Genomic DNA, 18,756 nt, shown 5'->3' with positions numbered 1-18,756 from the left:
GGACGATTGGAGAATCACTTTGCAAAATTCAGAGAAGCACAGATTTCAAAGGATAGCTGGGTTTCAGATATTGTTTCAGGAAGTGCAAATTGTGTATGTTTGCATTAAAATCCTAAAGGAAGCAAATTTCTCCTCCATCCATGGCTCTGGCTGCCTGGCTCTGTGATATGTGTGCATTCCTTTTCTCAATTCTTGCTGAAGACGTAAAGTTCACTGAATAGTAGACGGCATTCCTATGTGTGGTAACTTATAAGGAAATGATTATAGGAATGAAGCTTATACACAGGCAAAAAGTTCATAACAATAACATTAGTGTTGAGTATAATCGTAACGCTGGCTTTATTTTTTGTTTTGGAAAAGTGCCACCATTAACAGTGAAGATTCATTATGAGATAAGCTGATTAAAGGCTCTGTCCTGCTGTCACTGAAGTCAGTAGTATCTAAATCCAGTTGTCTGTGTGGTTTTGGTTTATTTTATGCATTTTTAAAAAATATTATTTTTAGGTACTTGCACTCCTCTTTCCTTAGCTCAAAGCAGCTTACAATATCAAACTGGTATAAATACAATATAAAATAACAGCAGCAGCATCAACAACAGGTGTTTTCCGTTAACTCAGGGGGGTATTATTTAGCCTGAAGACTAAATAAAATTAACCTTTTTTGATATGCCCGCTTCCCCCAAACATGCATGTTTTGTCGATCATCCCCTTTCATGTGCATTATCATTTCAGCAGAGGTACAAAGCTCTGTCACTTCTTTATTTGTTGTAGCTTCTGGAGAAAACGAGCCACATTTTTGAGGAATCCGATTCAACAGCTACAAAAAGCCCTTTGCACTTAGCTGTAAGTACACAGTTTCGGTATTATATTGCTGCCTAACTCAAATAACAACGTACAAGGTGTTTGGCTGTTCCCCCCCCCTCCTTAGGATTCTCCCACACCCCACCCCCGCCAGTATTTTGTTTTTTGTACTTCTCCAAACCTTGGGGGTTCTGATCCCTTTCTCAAGTACATGGTCGGTGCCGTCTTGGTTACAGAAGCACACATGCACTTGAGAATACATTTGCTAAATATATAGGATTTCTTGCTGGAAAGAAAAAGGAGGATACTAAATGAGGTACTCAAAATGCCCATTCCCCCAGTGTTCCTTTTGTGTATGGTCATAGAATCATAGAATTGTAGTGTCTGAAGGGACCACAAGGGTCATCTAGTACAACCCCCTGCAATGCAGGAATATTTTGCCCAAGGTGGGACTTGAACTCCCAACCCTGAGATAAAGAGTCTCATGTACCAACTGAGCTATCCTGACCACCGACCATACTAGCTGGGTGTCAGGAATGAGCCAGCTCCAAGCAATGGTTTGCAGCCAACTATAGAAAGCAGCCCGGAACAGAGAAGCTTAGATTTTACTCAGGCAGGAGAGAGCCGACAGCTGCAAACTTCGGCTCTTCCTGATCTTGAATGGCAAACTGATAAGGCAGTAGGTGAGAGCAGGCTGGAACACAGCCAAAGCTCTCAGGAAGCATAAGCAGGCGTGAACAAGAGACAGTCTTTCTGAACAGGAAGAGGCTGGAGCTGATCTACTAAGTCTGAAGAGTCGGCGAATGGGAGGGCTGCTAGATAGGAAGCTAAACAAGAGATGTAAGGGTCCTAAATTCAGTATCTTCTGTCGACACCGGAAGGAGTCTTCAGAAGGGTCATCTTGAGTGATGCTGCCAGAGGCTTTGTTAGAGCCGTCCGGAGCTATCTGTTTGTTTTTGCATTTAAATCCTCCTTTTTAATTAGCTATGCTCACTGTGTCATCAAGCTGGGAACCTGGACTCCTGACACTGGGACTCATGGTAATTGTAGTCCAATTCCTTCCTCTGTACAATGAGTACACTATGCTAAGCTTTGTAGGGCCCTCTTAAGCATCAACAAAGAAGGGGGTATCCCATTTTGCAGCCTGCAAACAAGGCTACAAATTTTGTTTTGATGCAGCCCTAAAATAAAAATTAACTTTAATCTCAGGTGGTGCTGGGAATCAGATTGCACATTTTTAATACCCTATTATCACATTGAAGGCCTCGTTTTCGTTTTCATCTAGTTTATGTCGTTACTTGAAATAAAGGAATGTAAATTGAGTTAATATGAATATACTTCCCCGCAGAAAAGGATATGAACATGAACACATATCATCTTTAACCAACAGTCTATCTCATATGCTTAAAACATAAAATTCAATATGAATTTTAATGCATACCTTCCTGCATATTCTGTTCTCATTAACATTCATAGGAATTGCACATCAATGAAATAATTAGAATTTTTAATCCTATTTGAAATGCTGCAGCTTTTAGCTTTGATGAAAATAAGATTTTAGAATGAATGTAAGATAGAAATAATTTTGTATTTGCCTCTTCAGCATTAAAGCCCTATTTTGTCAACTGAACGGACAAACCCAAAATTACAACAACACTACAATTACAAGCTACCCTGGATAAATGCAGAGAATACACATCCAAATTTAATTTTCATAAGAGATCTTCATCTACACTTGTGCTGCAGTTGTATGCAGTGAGCATTTCATTTTTTAAAAACCCTTTTAAAATGAGAGTTGAAACGTCAGATAACAAAATACGTGAATTTCAATGATAATTTCACAAATTTTCATGTCTGTAAAGGAGCATTGTTCTTGTTCAACTGAGAACCAGAAAAATTGTGTTAAACTGTATCTAGCCACACCTGCATGCAAACTAAGCTCAGCGCTTCTTAGATATCCAGTAGTAGCTCCACTAAACGCTCCCATAGGCAACCCATTTGTTGACGACTCTTTCTGATTTGCATCCGTTCCTTATTGAGCATTCTTTCTGATTTGTTTGCTAGGTGGCTATATGAAAATGAGCATTCACCCCACATTCATCCTGATTTGCTTGCAGGATGTCTTCCCATTCATTCATCCCACACTTTCCCTGTCACTTTCCTAACTGCAAAAAGTCTGCTCCTTTTTAAAAGTGTATCTGTTGTGCTAGGGTGACAGAGCCAATTAATGCACTTTAATTGTGTAAAACTGAAGTCTGGTATGTGCTTGGATCCCACCTACAAAACACTAGAAGTCTGGAGGTGCCCTTAAGCTGCAATCTTAAACATAGGATTGCATAGGATTAGTAAGACTAATTGAACATAGTGGAGTAGACAAGCACAGGATTGTGCTGTTAAACGAATCTGTTGTTTAGCTTCTGACCATCTCCCATTTTGTATATATTTTTAAAATTAACCTAAAGTTGATCAAAATAATACAGAATTGGCCATTATATACCGTATTTTTCACTCTATAGGATGCACTTTTCCCCCTCCAAAAATTAAGGGGAAATGTGTGTGCATCATATGGAGCGAATGCAGGCTCCTTGGCTTCAGCGATAGCAATGCGAAGCTTCCAAAGCGCAGAGGGAGCACTCCCTCCGCGCTCCGGAGGCTTCGCGGTGCTTTCACTGAAGCCTGGAGAGCGAGAGGGGTCAGTGCGCACCAACCCCTCTCGCTCTCCAGGCTTCAGGGATAGCCGCCTGAAGCCTCTGGAGCGCAGCGGGAGCTCCCGCTGCGCTCCAGAGGCTTCGAGTTCCTTTTGCTGAAGCCGGGAGAGCAAGACTTTCCTGGCTTCAGCAAAAGGAACCGTAAGCCTTCGGAGCGCAGCTATCGCTGAAGCTATCCCTGAAGCCGGGAGAGCAAGACTCTCCCAGCTTCAGCAAAAGGAACCTGAAGCCTTCGGAGCACAGCGCGAGTTCCCGCTGCGCTCCGAAGGCTTCAGGCGGCTATCCCTGAAGCCTTCGGAGCGCAGCGGGAACTTGCGCTGCGCTCCGAAGGCTTCACATTCCTTTTGCTGAAGCCAGGAGAGCAAGACTCTCCTGGCTTCAGCAGAGAGGGATAGCTGCACAGCGGTCCTTCAGCGAAGCGGGAGGAGAAATGGAAGGGGCTCCGTTTCTCCTGCAGCTTCGCTGAAGGGCGCTGTGCAGAGAGGGGGAGATTATTTTTTTTCTTGTTCTCCCCCTCTAAAACAAGGTGTGTCCTATGGTCCGGTGCGTCCCATAGAGCGAAAAATACAGTAACCTAAATCTCTTGCAACATAGATCTCATAACTTGTATGTGGATTGTTTGCAATTGTACATACCTATGCTTCTAGAGGAGAGCATTTGTAACTTGATGTGTTTCCTGTAATCACTACGACCCAGTTTTTGCTAAGTCACTGCATAATGATTTTAATCAGTTTTTCATGGTATCTTGCAATAGTGTCGTGTCAGATAAAAGCATTAGAAACTATAAGTTGGTGTGGTAAATACTAAATGCAATGAAACCGGATGCTTCAAGACAAAAAAGCATTAAATGAGCTATATCGCCAGTATAATGACTTGTCTTCACTGTCGAAATAAATTAAATTGTCCAGTAGCACCTTAGAGACCAACTAAGTAAGCTTTCGTGTGCATGCACACTTCTTCAGATACACTGAAACAGAAGTCACCAGACCCTTATACATAGTGGGAGGGTGAGGTGGGGTTTTTCTTCACTGTGTTCATTTTTGATTATTATAATAAGGACTATCTCCCATACGTAAAATGCTTATGAAGTGCTTTGGCCTGAAGTAGTAATTTTTTGACCCTGTAGGCCTATAATGGTCATCATCAAGCCTTGGAGGTGCTTCTCCAGTCTCTGGGAGATCTGGATATTAAGGATGAGAAAGGACATACTGCCTTGGACCTGGCTGCGTTTAAGGGACACACTGAATGTGTGGAAGCGCTCATCAACCAGGGTGCTTCTGTTATGGTGAAAGATAACGTCACCCAACGGACCCCGCTTCATGCCGCAGGTCAGTGAGATGCTGTGATTTGTATGTGTTGGCTGCAGTGCAAGTAAACTGCATGCAGAGAAGAGAAGAATGGGGCAGGGTTGTAGCCTGGTGATAGTGCAGCTACTTAGCTTGAGAAGAGATCCCTGTTGGGAAGGCTGAGTCAGATGGACCAATGAGCGTGGCTCAGCACAAGGCAGCTTCCAATGTTGCTAAGAACATGTATAGAGTGTTTGCTGTTGAAGAGGCAAGTCGCTTTTTTAGACCAAAGGGCACCTTACCTCTTCAGCAGTGGGAAACAAATTCAGCAGAGACCGAAGCTATGGTTGGGCCGCTTCCAGTAGTAACATAGATTGAACCTATTTCATTGCCTGTGCTAGAAATCTTGATCAAATACCTTCAATAAATTGTACTCCTTCCTTACCCCCTTGAGACTATCACCAGTTATCATTACTTACTGAACTGGCTATTAGGCCTTTTTGAAGCAGTCCGTTCTGTATTCACACAAACTCACCTGTAATTGATGACTAAGTGTCGACATGTTACTTTTTCCTATGTTCTGGTTTGGTATGGAATGCATACTGCTGTTTATCCAGTGTATTTATCTGCATGGTACCAAACAAACAGGAGGAGTGTGATCTTTTGTACTGACATATTGCAGCACCTCAACATGGTCTGACAGAGACCTCTATTGGCTGAATGAAATTTGTACACCATACACTAGTGGCCAAACTTGTGGAAACCTTTTGGAGAAAGTGTATTTCCAATCAGGTGTCATCTTGTTTTGGCAATGATGGCTCATAAATTCTAGCATTTAGACCATATTCCTGCAGTCTGCGCCAAACAGTCCTTGCACTCAACTTCATATCACATTGTGCCATGTCATCTTGTATACACCCAGATGATTTTCTTATATCACATAGGCACAGTCTCTCAATTCTTCTATCGTCACTTGCTGTTGTGCACCTTTTCCTGCCTTTACCAGTCTGATTTTGTAGTGACTGAGTCTCCTTATACCTCTTAAGAAATTTAGAAATACCACCTCTGGTTAAGTTTCCACCAATTTTTCTTCTAATTTATTCATAGCTGTAGCCTTGTGCACTTAATATTACTATTTTACATCACTTTCTGGGTGACCAGTCAACTCTTTGCGCCATTTCTTTAATTTTATTACGTTTTACAAGCTCACTAAATGAAAGAACAAGAAACCCAAACCAACTTGATAGCAATCACATAACACACTGACAAATGACCTCCTTATTTATGTTGTAATAAATAATCCTCCATAAAAGTTATTGTATTACGTTCTTCATTAAATTATCTTTCCATTGATATATAATTTTATTGAATTACTCCCTCCCCGAAAGTGGTGCTATGAGCCATCATTGCCAAAACAAGATGACACCTGATTGGGACTCTAAACACTCCTTTTTCTGATTATTTGGCTATAACTTTTGATAGAATACAGATAATTGAAGAAACCTTGTTGAATTACATTCTTCATTAAATTATCTTTCCATTGGTGTATAATTTTATGGTATTACTCCCAAAAAAAGTGGTGTTATGAGCCATCAAACCTCAGAAATACACTTTCTCCAAAAGGTTTCCACAATTTTTGCCGCTAGTGTATGCTAATATCAGTTCACTCAGACCGGGTTTGAGCATGCTGCATGTGTGTATGTGCAGGCACACACGCAACATTTTAATGCTCTCTTTATTACAACTGGTGGCACAATGCAACATTTTTTGATGTCAGGAGCTTGTCCTGGCTCTTTGGGGACACTGTCCCTCGCAAGAAGTGTCCATTGCTATGCCACCAAGGACAGTCAAAAAATTCAGGCAGTTGTGTTGACCCACTATATACAAATAGGTACATTCTATACCTATATCTGGGATGCAGGTGGTGCTGTGGGTTAAACCACAGAGCCTAGGACTTGCCGATCAGAAGGTCGGCGGTTTGAAGCCCTGCGATGGGGTGAGCCTCCCGTTGCTCGGTCCCTGCTCCTGCCAACCTAGCAGTTCGAAAGCACGTCAAAGTGCAAGTAGATAAATAGGTACTGCTCCGGCGGGAAGGTAAACGGCGTTTCCGTGTGCTGCTCTGGTTCGCCAGAAGCAGCTTAGTCATGCTGGCCACATGACCCGGAAGCTGTACGCTGGCTCCCTCGGCCAATAAAGCGAGATGAGTGCCGCAAACCCAGAGTCGGCCACGACTAGACCTAATGATCAGGGGTCCCTTTACCTTTATACCTATATCTACTGGGGGACTGCCTCTTGTTCAGCAGGCCTCCTCTCCCTGACTCAGTTTCCCTCCCCCCCCACCCGAATTTCCTTTTCCAGCTCTACAATATCTCCTTGACTGCCTTCATTTCCCCTCCATATGTTTTCCCCCTGCACTATACCAACTGATCTTTTGGTCATTTGATTCCCGCTAGATATAAATCCATATATTCAAGTGCTAAGTAGGGAACATCTCTTTCTTCCTTTAGGGTGCACTTTAGGAGAAAATGCCTAGAATTTGGGACAGTTGTGAATAACTAGATGTAAGAGTGCATGAGCTTCTAGGCTTTATTTTCAGAATGCTAAAACGTTTTCCCTTTTTGTAGTTATCAATGGACACACTCCATGTTTGCGGCTTTTGTTAGAAGTAGCAGATAACCCTGATGTGACCGATGCGAAAGGACAGTAAGTCAACTTTGTTTTTTATCTGTTTGCGTGACATGTGTGATATTGGGAACACCTTAAGCCCTAGCATTTAGATCAAAATCAAAATAATGTAATAGACCCTTGAGAGTCACTGCTTCTGTTTCTTATAAAGTTAGCTGCAGCACGGAAGCAGCTTTGGGTTTGGAATTGTGCATTTTGCACTAATTATTTCGGTCTTGGAAGCACACAGATTAATTCCGAGTTTAGAGGATATTCTGACCTTTCCAGACTTAGGCAAAACAGCCACGCTGAAAATGATTGGGGGGGGCAGTACCTCGACAGCCTGCTTCTGAAGTACGTTTCCGAGCACAATTCAAAGTGTTGGTGCTGACCTTTAAAGCCCTAAATGGCCTCGGTCCTGTATACCTGAAGGAGCGTCTCCACCCCCATCGTTCAGCCCGGACACTGAGATCCAGCGCCGAGGGCCTTCTGGCAGTTCCCTCATTGCGAGACGTAAGATTACAGGGAACCAGGCAGAGGGCCTTCTCGGTAGTGGCGCCTGCCCTGTGGAACGCCCTCCCAGCAGATGTCAAGGCAATAAACAACTATTTTACTTTTAAAAGACAACTGAAGGCAGCCCTCTTTAGGGAAGTTTTTAATGTCTGATGCTGTATTGTTTTTAATATTCAGTTGGAAGCCGCCCAGAGTGGCTGGGGAAACCCAGCCAGATGGGTGGGGTATAAATATTATTATTATTATTATTATTATTATTATTATTATTATTATTATTATTATTATATAAGCTACCAGCAAAGATTCCAACAGGCAGGAAGAGCCCGGGGGTGGGGGGGATTTTGTCGAGACCCCAAGGAGGAAGAGTGATGCAGTGCATGTACTGTTCTTGCATCTCTATTACAACCTCTCTGTGTGGTCTTTTGTCAATGGAGGTCAGGCCACTGCTGGTGAATGGGGTGCAGGTGCTAAACATTTTGCAACGGTCTCCCCGAGAGCAATGTTTTATTTACTTTTGCACATTAGGAACGTACAGAGGCAAGAGTAAGGGGGTGCATTGAAGGATGTTGTTGACATAGTTGGGATCTGTTTCCAAGGCTGGCCCTTACCATGAGGCTGCGTGAGGTTTCCGACACTGGGGAAAGTGGGGCAGCCATGGCATCACTTCTCACGTTTCCTCCTGAGCCTCCTGGCTTTTGGTCGGAGGCAGAGCAGTTTGTGTGAGTGGTGGCCTGCTCTTGGGGCTAGTTTATTCAATGAGCATATGCAGTAATTTCCTGAAATGTGCTACTTTAGTCTCTGGCTTGGTGGGAAATTTATGTGCAAATGTTGCCCTGCGAAAAGAAAGAAGGAAAAAAAACCCTAGCACTTGGAAATATAACATGCCAGGGAGAAAGGGTTTAGCCTGTTTCTCTCTATTCCCCCACACCCCCATGGGACAACATCAGTAAAACTCTGAAATTGTTGCAGTGTAGAAATACCTTCACCACTTGGTTTTCCTGATTGAATAAACAGACTCTGATTCATATTAGAGTTTGGAGTTTGGAGAGTTTGGATTTGATATCCCGCTTTATCACTACCCGAAGGAGTCTCAAAGCCGCTAACATTCTCCTTTCCCTTCCTTCCCCACAACAAACACTCTGTGAGGTGAGTGGGGCTGAGAGACTTCAGAGAAGTGTGACTAGTCCAAGGTCACCCAGCAGCTGCATGTGGAGGAGCGGGGAAGCGAACCCGGTTCACCAGATTACGAGTCCACCACTCTTAACCACCACACCATGCAGGGGTAACCCAAGACGATGGCTCTTTGTGTTGTTGGTCTTCAGTACCTATTAGCCCCAGGCAACGAGGCCAGGAATGATGGGGATTGTAGTCTGTGGAAGGCTACACTAGCTGCTCAATTTAGAAATATCTGTGAATCGGATATCTGGAATTATGTGTAGCAAGTATGTGATGCAATAATAATGTTGGAAAGAGGGAGCATCATTAAAAAGTCTGGTGAAAATGGCAGGTCCTTTTGGATAGCATGTTGAATAAAAAAACCCACAGAAGTAAGATTAAAACTGCTGTTGTCTCTCGTTTCTTAGAACTCCCTTGATGCTAGCTGTGGCTTATGGGCACATAGATGCCGTCGCCTTGTTACTTGAAAAAGAAGCATCAGTAGATGCAGCTGATTCCTTGGGATGCACCGCTTTACATCGAGGGGTAACTGCTGATTTTAGAACATTTCATCCTATGTGTCTGCTGCATGCCTTTTGAAATTCTGCTTGAAACACACATAATAGTATTCAAGATGAGTACAGACTACCAAAACAAAGTATAAATGTTGTTGGATCAACTCCCATCACCCCAACATCTAGAGTACCAACATCTAGAGAACAATAGGTTCCTCATTCCTGATCTTCCAGATGCATCTGGGTCCAGTTCAGCCAAGCAACTTTTATGTTCTAATAAAAAAAAGGCAATTATTTAAAAGAGAATTGCCATGATAAGGGAAAAAAACAACAACAATCAGGGATATGGAATATATGTAGTAAAATGAACTTTTCTTCTTCTTAAAAAAAAAACTAACTCCACAAGTCATGTTTTATATTGAAAGGTGTGTGTGTGTGTGTGTGTGTGTGTGTGTGTGTGTGTGTGTTTAAATTGCTGACAATTAAAAGCTTGCAACATTTTTAACCGGAGGAGAGAATAAAAGGTAACAAAAACCATGGGAGGAATTCAGCATAGTGCCATGGCAATTGTGCATCAGCACAAGCTTTTCAGCATGCCCGATGGAATTGTCCTCCCTCTTTCCCTCTGTATGCTGTTCTCAAGGTTACCCTGAGCCCCCCAGGCCATTTTGGGGGAGTGGATTTCTCAGCGGAGGCAAGAACGAGAGTCCCATTACGCACACTTCCATTAGCAGGATATGTTAGTTGAATCCCGCCCAGTATGTGTACATGTAACAGTATGCTCTTGAGAAGTGGGCTTGGGGGGGCTTGCTGTTTTGGTGCTGACACTGTGGAACACAGTCCCAGCATTTCCTGTCCCTAAGAAATGTTTTATGTGCATTACCCTCAACATTCTTGTTGTGTTGTAATCTCTTGTTTGAGGGACACTGACAAACTGGAACGTGTCCAGAGGAGGGCAACCAAAATGGTCAAAGGCCTGGAAACGATGCCTTATGAGGAACGGCTAAGGGAGCTGGGCATGTTTAGCCTGGAGAAGAGGAGGTTAAGGGGTGATATGATAGCCATGTTCAAATATATAAAAGGATGTCACATAGAGGAGGGAGAAAGGTTGTTTTCTGCTGCTCCAGAGAAGCGGACACGGAGCAATGGATCCAAACTACAAGAAAGAAGATTCCACCTAAACATTAGGAAGAACTTCCTGACAGTAAGAGCTGTTCGACAGTGGAATTTGCTGCCAAGGAGTGTGGTGGAGTCTCCTTCTTTGGAGGTCTTTAAGCAGAGGCTTGACAACCATATGTCAGGAGTGCTCTGATGGTGTTTCCTGCTTGGCAGGGGGTTGGACTCGATGGCCCTTGTGGTCTCTTCCAACTCTATGATTCTATGATTCTAGGTGGTCACCACTCTCTGAGGTGGTAACCACAGTGATTTGTGTTGAGTCACCATGTGGTGTGGCTGATGCTACCAATTTAATTCATTTAGGCAAGCGAAGTGGTAACTTCACTGGCCACATAATTCGTGTAAAGTGTGGGTGTATTCTTATAAACAACACTATAAAGAAGCCAGGGATATCATTTTTCAGAAATGCAGACATGGTGCTTTCTTTTGCATTGAGCTCTTTAAGTCAGGCAGTAGTATCCTTAAAAGCCGAAAGCCATGTTTTCCATGCATGTGAAACAAATGGGCAACGGGTGGCTTATTTGTGTACGCCGCTCCACTACATTTGCTACGATGAATCTTTCCTTTTATTTTTAAATTAATCTTCTTACATGATGTACAACAATGGAACAGGAATATAGAACTGGATTGCATGCGATGGCCACCAATACATATCACATTAGCCATTTCTAACCATGCTGCCACTACTTCCTGGACAAAATTGATTTGTTACATCTTTCAAACATACTAAGCGGGACTATGTTTAAGGGTCTCTGTGAGTAATTGATGCATTTTTGCTGTGATTTCTGGCTTGGCCCTGTAGCTCACCCACCACTGGACTCTTCCCACCACATATGAAAATAAGTTGTTTGCAACCTCTGCATCATTCTCATTTAGTTTCCCTCATGATTTAATTTCAGGAGCACAGACTTCACGAAATGGCCCCCCTTAACTGTGCAAACACCAATTTAAAATGTTTTTCTTACATCTCCCCATCCAGTTCTCTTCTGAATGTCCTCCCCCACCATATATTTATGCATGTGTGTTTTAAATCAGATTATGACAGGGCATGAGGAGTGTGTTCAAATGCTGTTGGAACAAGAAGCATTGATAATGTGTAAGGACGCCAGAGGCAGGACACCTCTACATTACGCAGCAGCTCGTGGTCATGCCACATGGCTGAGTGAATTGTTGCAGTTGGCGCTTTCAGAAGGGGACTACAATTTTAAAGATAATCAGAGTTATACACCTTTGCACTGGGCTTCTTATAATGGTAAGTTTCCCCCCCCCCCCCAGCGTACTATGTTCAGGTTGGTGTGGAGTTCAAAGTAAAGTTGAAGCCAGGATTGTAGACATTTCTAAACTCTCAGAAGAGCAGTCAGGCAAGCATGTAGGTGTGAGACTGCAAGTGTGAATAAATGCCAGGCACCACATTCTAATAATCACAACCCAAAGCAGAATTAAGGAGGGATGGAGCAGCTTGTTCCGTGTCACTTGAGCGTGTACTCAGTCATAGCTCCATTCTGTCTCTCTGTTATCCCTGCATTGCAGGGGGTTGAACAGTTCTATGTTAAAAGGTAAAAACTTGCATTTATATCCGGTCATTAATTCCCCTAAAACACACATTTTTACATGTTTCACAATGCAAATGCATGCACTTTTATGTGCATCTTTTGAACCAAGGCTTCATCAGAAAATTCAGAGAACATAATCAAAGCGATAGCTGTGTTCCAATCTGAATACAGGTAGATGAACCAGCAGTTTCACTCCGTATGAGGCACCTTAGTACAGTGGGACCTCGGAAGCCGAACGCCTTTGAACTCAAATGTTTTGGCTCCTGATCGAAAACTGGAAGTGATTGTTCCGGTTTTCGAATGATTTTCGGAAGCCGAACGTCCGGCGCAGCTTCCACGGCTTCTGATTGGCTGCAGGACATTCCTGCAGCCAATTGGAAGCCTCACCTTGGTTTTCGAACTGTTCCGGGAGCCAAACGGACTCCCATAACGGATTAAATTTGAAAACCAAGGTATGACTGTATGCTGAAGTGCTAATTTGCGTTATATAAGCTATTTCAGTTGCAGGCAATCCTGAAGCGCTTTTGTAACATGAAATCACCCAATTTCTTACAGGTAATGAAGGCTGTATAGAGGTACTGTTGGAACAGAAGCCTTTCCGCAACTTTATCGGGAACCCTTTCTCTCCATTGCACTGTGCTGTGTAAGTAGAAACGGCTGCATCAGATCTCACTTCTTGTGTCTTTAACGGAAGGTCAAGCTAAACTAGGGACACAGCAGCAGAAAATTTCTAGAGACGATATTCTTGGATCACGTCCAAAAATACATATATCTGTCTGGTGTTAAAATGCTCCCTTTCTCAAATCATTGGTGTAGGAATGTACACTTGTCACATAATAACCTCAAGGCATTTGAAGTGTTAACTAAAATTAGGGCAAATTCATAAATGCGGGTTTAGTCACTCAAAGGACAAAAGGAATAAAGGTTACAGAATATCACAGCCCTGCCTAATTCCCCTGCTTGTCAATTATTGTGTTATGAACTCTTCACTCTGTCACGTCAATAAATATAATCTAGAAATGATTATAGTGTTCGTATTTGAGAACGCACCACCATAATTTTCGGATTTGATTGTCAGCTTTTCTGTTACATGCTATGTTCCTAGATTTCACATTGTGCTCTGATCTTTTAAATAGAAACAGTATAAAGCCCTCTGTAGAACCAGTAATTTTACTTTTGCCGGGGATGTGTTGGATAACATTACCGCTACCTCCCCACACTGGCCATGTTAACTTGTCACACTAAACTTAGTGCGGCATGCATGGGCTCTAGAATGAGCCTCAGGCCTGCACCCTCCTCGCCATCCTTCTTTCTCCCATGTAGCTGGAAGAAGAACTTTGGAAAAATTTACTTTCTGTTTCTTTTAAAATCAGGTTGTTGCTGCATCCGAACTCGGGGTTGTGATTTACCCTAATTATGGTCAGTTTAAACAAGCCAGCTTCATGGCCAGTGGTTTGAAGTTAGCATGTTTCAAAACTGACCAGAATTCTAGTTTGTACATATCACACTAAACTATGGTTTAGTGGGAAATGTGAATGTGGACAGTGTCTCTTTTTTAATAACCAGAAGGAACTAACATCTCTTGTTGTGAAGTACTAAGAAAAGTCAAACGCCATGACTGCAATCCTATACATATTTACCCATGACAAAAACCCACTGAAATTAGTAGCATGTACCCATCAAAGGGACATGGGTGGCGCTGTAAGTTACACCACAGAGCCTAGGACTTGCTGATCAGAAGGTCAGCGGTTCGAATCCCTGTGACTAGGTGAGCTCCCGTTGCTCGGTCCCTGCTCCTGCCAACCTAGCAGTTCGAAAGCACATCAAAGTGCAAGTAAATAAATAAGTACCGCTCCGGCGGGAAGGTAAATGGTGTTTCCGTGTGCTGCTCTGGTTCGCCAGAAGCAGCTTAGTCATGCTGGCCACATGACCCGGAAGCTGTACGCCAGCTCCCTCGGCCAATAAAGCGAGATGAGCGCCGCAACCCCAGAGTCGGCCACGACTGGACCTAATGGTCAGGCGTCCTTTTACCTTTACTTTACCCATCAGAAATGGTGGTAGTAGTATTGCTTAAAATCTTTACTTGCACTGAGAAGCTTAGGAATAAAGAATGACATTTGAACACTACATCTTATTCAAGTTCATATAAAACTAGCTTCTAATTCATCAGGAGAAGAAAAGCTCTTCAGTCAGATTCCTGCCAGAGTTTTTACTGAATGTGAATCCTCAGCTGTGTGTCAGAGCTATACACAGGGAGCACATAAAAAAAAGACTGTGCCCACATATCTTTGCTGGCCCCCTATACACATTCGTCATAACTTGTGGAAGAGCTTTTCAGGTACAGTTTATATCCGAAGGTGCAAACCCCCTCCTCTATGCATATTTTTCTATGCAGGAACTGAGTGCTACAGCATTGGAAGCATACAGCCTCTGACATTGACAGTAGCCCTTGATGTAGACTTGTTGCCTAGGCTTTGTTGAGTCAGAAGTACAACCAGGGGGAAAGGATGTATGTTTGTGAAATGGATGACTTATTAAAGGAGAGTTCCAATTTGCAAACCTGTTTTCTCAATAGAATCAACGATCATGAAAATTGTGCGTCGCTACTCATTGGGACCATTGGTGATGGCATTGTCAATTGTAAAGATGACAAAGGAAGGTAAGGACTGCTCGGATAATGATTGTGTGTTTGTTTTCATTGAACCCATTACGATATGTTCAAAATACATGATTGATGGTCCCCTGAAAAAAATCAGGGCTTACAGATTTCTCAGTTCTCTAAGATAAGACTTAGGCCCAACCATACTTTCTTTGGTCCCGTGATTTCAAGTCAAGGGACTGAGAGTGGGTTTGTTTGTTTTTGTCCTGTCACTTTCCCTGTGATAGCCAGCTGTTTACTGCTGAAATGGGGGGGGGGGACACTTCAATCCACAGAAAACCCAATTGATATTTGTTTTGATTCAGCAGTAAACCACGGGATTTTCCGGATAAAGCGGTGGAAGAAAACAAACAAACAAAAAAACCTTCTTGAACTCATTACTTGAAATCATGGGACAAATCAAAGTGGACTTGATGCATCCCATGTGTGCATGTTTCTTGTGCCATCCACAAAACAATGTTCTCATCCGAGTAGCAGCCGGCCATCCCACCCCCTTTAATGTTGAATTACTGGGTTCATTGTTTTGAAAAGTGGTTAGCTTGGACTTAGCGGTGGAATAGAACTACCGTATTTTTCTGTGTATAAGATGCTCCCATGTATAAGAAGCCCCCTACTTTGGGGGACCCCAAATTTAGAAAACGGGCATATGCACTATCTGTGTATAAGACACCCCCAGATTTTTAACCTTATTTTAAAGTAAAAAAAACCTAGTCTTATACGTGGAAAAGTAAGGTAGGTAATAATGCTAGTAAGAGATTCTCTAGTGTCTAAAAAAAGGTGTTATTTCTTCTTAGAACACCACTTCATGCAGCAGCCTTTGCGGACCACGTAGAATGCTTGCAGCTTCTCTTAAGCCACAATGCACAAGTAAACGCTGCAGATAATTCAGGGAAAACACCACTTACGATGGCTGCTGAAAAAGGACACGTAGGTGCTGTAGGTAAGTACCTGGCTGCTGGGAACTGATGAGAATGAATACCTTTGTACAGGTCTACAGATATTCTGTATGCTCGTTTAGCAAGAAAAAGCCATCTTCGTACAGCGCTGCTGCTGCTTATGTCACCGACAGACACTCCAGATTTCACTTCAAAATGCTACTTTGCCAAGACTTTCATTAGGGTGTACAGGACTAGAGTCTCGTTAGTTTTAGGAAATGCAAGGAGCACGCTAGGAAATGGGATATTCTGTGAACAGAGATTGAAGGTAATTTAACTGTCTGAGAGTAATTGTGCAATCTGTTTTCTTTCTGTATCTTAGATTTTTTGGTGAACAGCGCGAAGGCTGATCTAACTTTGAAAGATAAGAACTCGAATACATCCTTGCACTTGGCTAGCAGTAAAGTATGTTTAAAAGCATTTGTGTGTGTTTGTGTGTGTGTACGTGTGTAGAAGACATTATTAAAAGTGTAACAAAATAATGATACTTGTATCAGAGGCATAGCTGTCAACCGTCCCTTATTTGGCAGGAAAGTCCCTTATCCCAGCACTGTGTCCCGCTGCTGTCCCTTATTGATGATGTGCCTTAAATTTCCCGGGTTTCAAAGGAAGCAGCTCCTCTCCCTCCCTCCCTGCTGGCCAGGGAGGAGGGAGGCTCCAACTGTGTTGCTTGGCTGCGTTGCTCACCCAATAAGAAGTCTAAGAACGACTGGGGGGTGGAGCTTGCATGCCTTGTGCCAATCAAATCAGCCGCGTTGCCTGGGGACTCGCCTTTGCTCAGCGCTTCCCAGCGGAGAGGTGACGGTGGTTTTCCTTGCTGCATCCCTTTTGCCGTGTTGCTGCACTGTGGGAACCACCGCTTGAGGCTTCGTTTGGCTGCTGGCTGGGCTTTTTGCCTTTGGCTCGGAGGGGCTCAGAAATTGAACATACATGTGCTCTGAAAATCCCTTATTTTGGCTGCTGATCCCTTATTTTCGAGGCTGCTGGTCCCTTATTTTCAAATCTGTAAGTTGACAGCTATGATCAGAGGCACTTGGTACTCAGTAAAGTCATGCTGTTCACGCATGGACTTTTGATTACAAACTTCTCCACTTTCTTCTCTCCCTGTGCACCCCCACCCTGAATTCCCCCTCCCCGACTGTCCAGAGCAAATTTTGGGGTGACAGGTGGGGAGGGGAGAGGAGATGGAGTGGAAGTTGCATTGCACGTATGGAAATCCTTGCGCAAACCCAGATTTACCATGTGAATTGGGCTGCGTGTGCAATGGAGACTTTATCAAGTAGTTTGTTTGTTTGTTGCCTGCCCTTCATCATAAGGCCTAGAGTGGTTTACAACATGAAAAACAATTTTAAAGCAACCCAACACCATAAAAACAAGGGGGTGTACCCCCACTGATTGTGTAGTTAGTTTCTTCCTAACGCTTTTTGCAAATCTCTGTGAACCAACTGAATGCTAAACTTAGCCAGTATATCTTCTGAACGCTGGGAATAATTTTGAAAACTAGTACTGTCTTACGAGGAGGGTTATGGAAAACCAATCAGTGTGTAGGTGGGTGAGGAGATCAGAAGTGCAAACAAATAAGCCTAAAACAACACTACTCCAAAATCATTACCCTTTATTTTTGGTGCATTTTGAGATAAACTGAAGAGAAATTGCATTTTATTGTTGACTTTTACTATTTGCTAGTGGGAACACCAAAGGGCAGAGGATAAACTGGGCTGAAGGATTCTGCTCATAGTTGTTGTTTTTTTCATTTTGGGGAGTAGGCTGAAAGTGGAATAATCATCACAGGTTGGATAAAATATACTCATATTTATTTTTTTCAGTATATTGGGGCTCACCATTGCATATGGAGTGGCAGAGGGTATTTACCGTATGTTCTGGCGTACAAGACGACTTTTTATCCCTGGAAAATCACCCTAAAAGTCGGGGGTCATCTTATACGCCGGGTATATGCGTTGGAAAGGAGGAGAGGGAGCCGGTGAGCAGAGGTGCTCCTTCTGCCATTGCTCCTCCTCCCTCCCCACAGAAGGGGACGCGGAAAGTCCTTCCGAGCGCGCCGCTCACCCGCCAAACGCCTCGCCTCGGGCTGCTGCTGCTGCAACGGCAGAGGGGTGCGCGCTCTGCCCCTAGCGGCGCTCAAACTCTATAACTCTAAAACTCTAAAAGTGAACAGCAAAAGTTGAGGGTCGTCTTATACACCCAGTCGCCTAATACGCCGGAATCTACGGTACCGTATCTTTTGCTCTATAAGACTCACTTTTTCCCTCCTAAAAAGTAAGGGGAAATGTGTGTGCGTCTTATGGAGCGAATGCAGGCTGCGCAGCTATCCCAGAAGCCAGAACAGCAAGAGGGATTGCTTCTTTCACTGCGCAGCGATCCCTCTTGCTGTTCTGGCTTCTGAGATTCAGAATATTTTTTTCCTTGTTTTCCTCCTCCAAAAACTAGGTGCGTCTTGTGGTCTGGTGCGTCTTATAGAGCGAAAAAATACGGTACTCTAGAGCGAAAAATACGGTACTTTCTTTCTCAGATTTATTCTCAGATAAAAGCTTTGCTGCAACTTGACACAGTGGCAGAGCTGGTATCAGCAGCCCAGTGGCTTTCTTCCTACTTTGCAATGGAAAAAAACAATGGGAATGAAACTGGAGGTAGCATTGTCCCCCTGATACGGTTGCAAATTAGGGGGGAATCCCGTGGGGTGCTGAGGGCAGCTCTGTCACCTCGTCAAGCTGGTGGCACAGTTTTTTGCCGGGGGGAAAACATAAAACGGTTGCAACTTGACCATGTCCCCA

At 43.4% G+C, this 18,756-nt stretch overlaps 1 protein-coding gene across 14 annotated transcripts in view; it reads left to right on the top strand.

Moving 5' to 3' along the window:
* Nucleotides 1-18,756, top strand: part of ANKRD44 (ankyrin repeat domain 44) — a 161,608-nt gene that overhangs the window by 131,289 nt on the left and 11,563 nt on the right. For 13 of the 14 annotated variants that reach the window (XR_014551372.1, XM_083627462.1, XM_083627463.1 and 10 more), the window contains 9 exons: nucleotides 771-842; nucleotides 4,635-4,836; nucleotides 7,419-7,497; nucleotides 9,555-9,672; nucleotides 11,853-12,069; nucleotides 12,926-13,013; nucleotides 14,946-15,029; nucleotides 15,824-15,969; nucleotides 16,287-16,369. Coding sequence is in view for 13 of the 14 variants with exons in the window: in XM_083627462.1 (XP_083483588.1) it covers nucleotides 771-842; nucleotides 4,635-4,836; nucleotides 7,419-7,497; nucleotides 9,555-9,672; nucleotides 11,853-12,069; nucleotides 12,926-13,013; nucleotides 14,946-15,029; nucleotides 15,824-15,969; nucleotides 16,287-16,369 (1,089 nt within the window). In the remaining variant the exon portion in view is untranslated. Of the gene's footprint in view, nucleotides 1-770; nucleotides 843-4,634; nucleotides 4,837-7,418; nucleotides 7,498-9,554; nucleotides 9,673-11,852; nucleotides 12,070-12,925; nucleotides 13,014-14,945; nucleotides 15,030-15,823; nucleotides 15,970-16,286; nucleotides 16,464-16,993; nucleotides 18,472-18,756 lie in introns of those variants that run through there. The other variant, XM_083627464.1, reaches the window with a different exon arrangement.

The sequence above is a fragment of the Podarcis filfolensis genome, assembly GCF_964270895.1.
Source record: "Podarcis filfolensis genome assembly, chromosome: 1".
Lineage (NCBI taxonomy): Eukaryota > Metazoa > Chordata > Lepidosauria > Squamata > Lacertidae > Podarcis > Podarcis filfolensis.
This window is presented reverse-complemented; position numbering and strand designations above follow the sequence as displayed.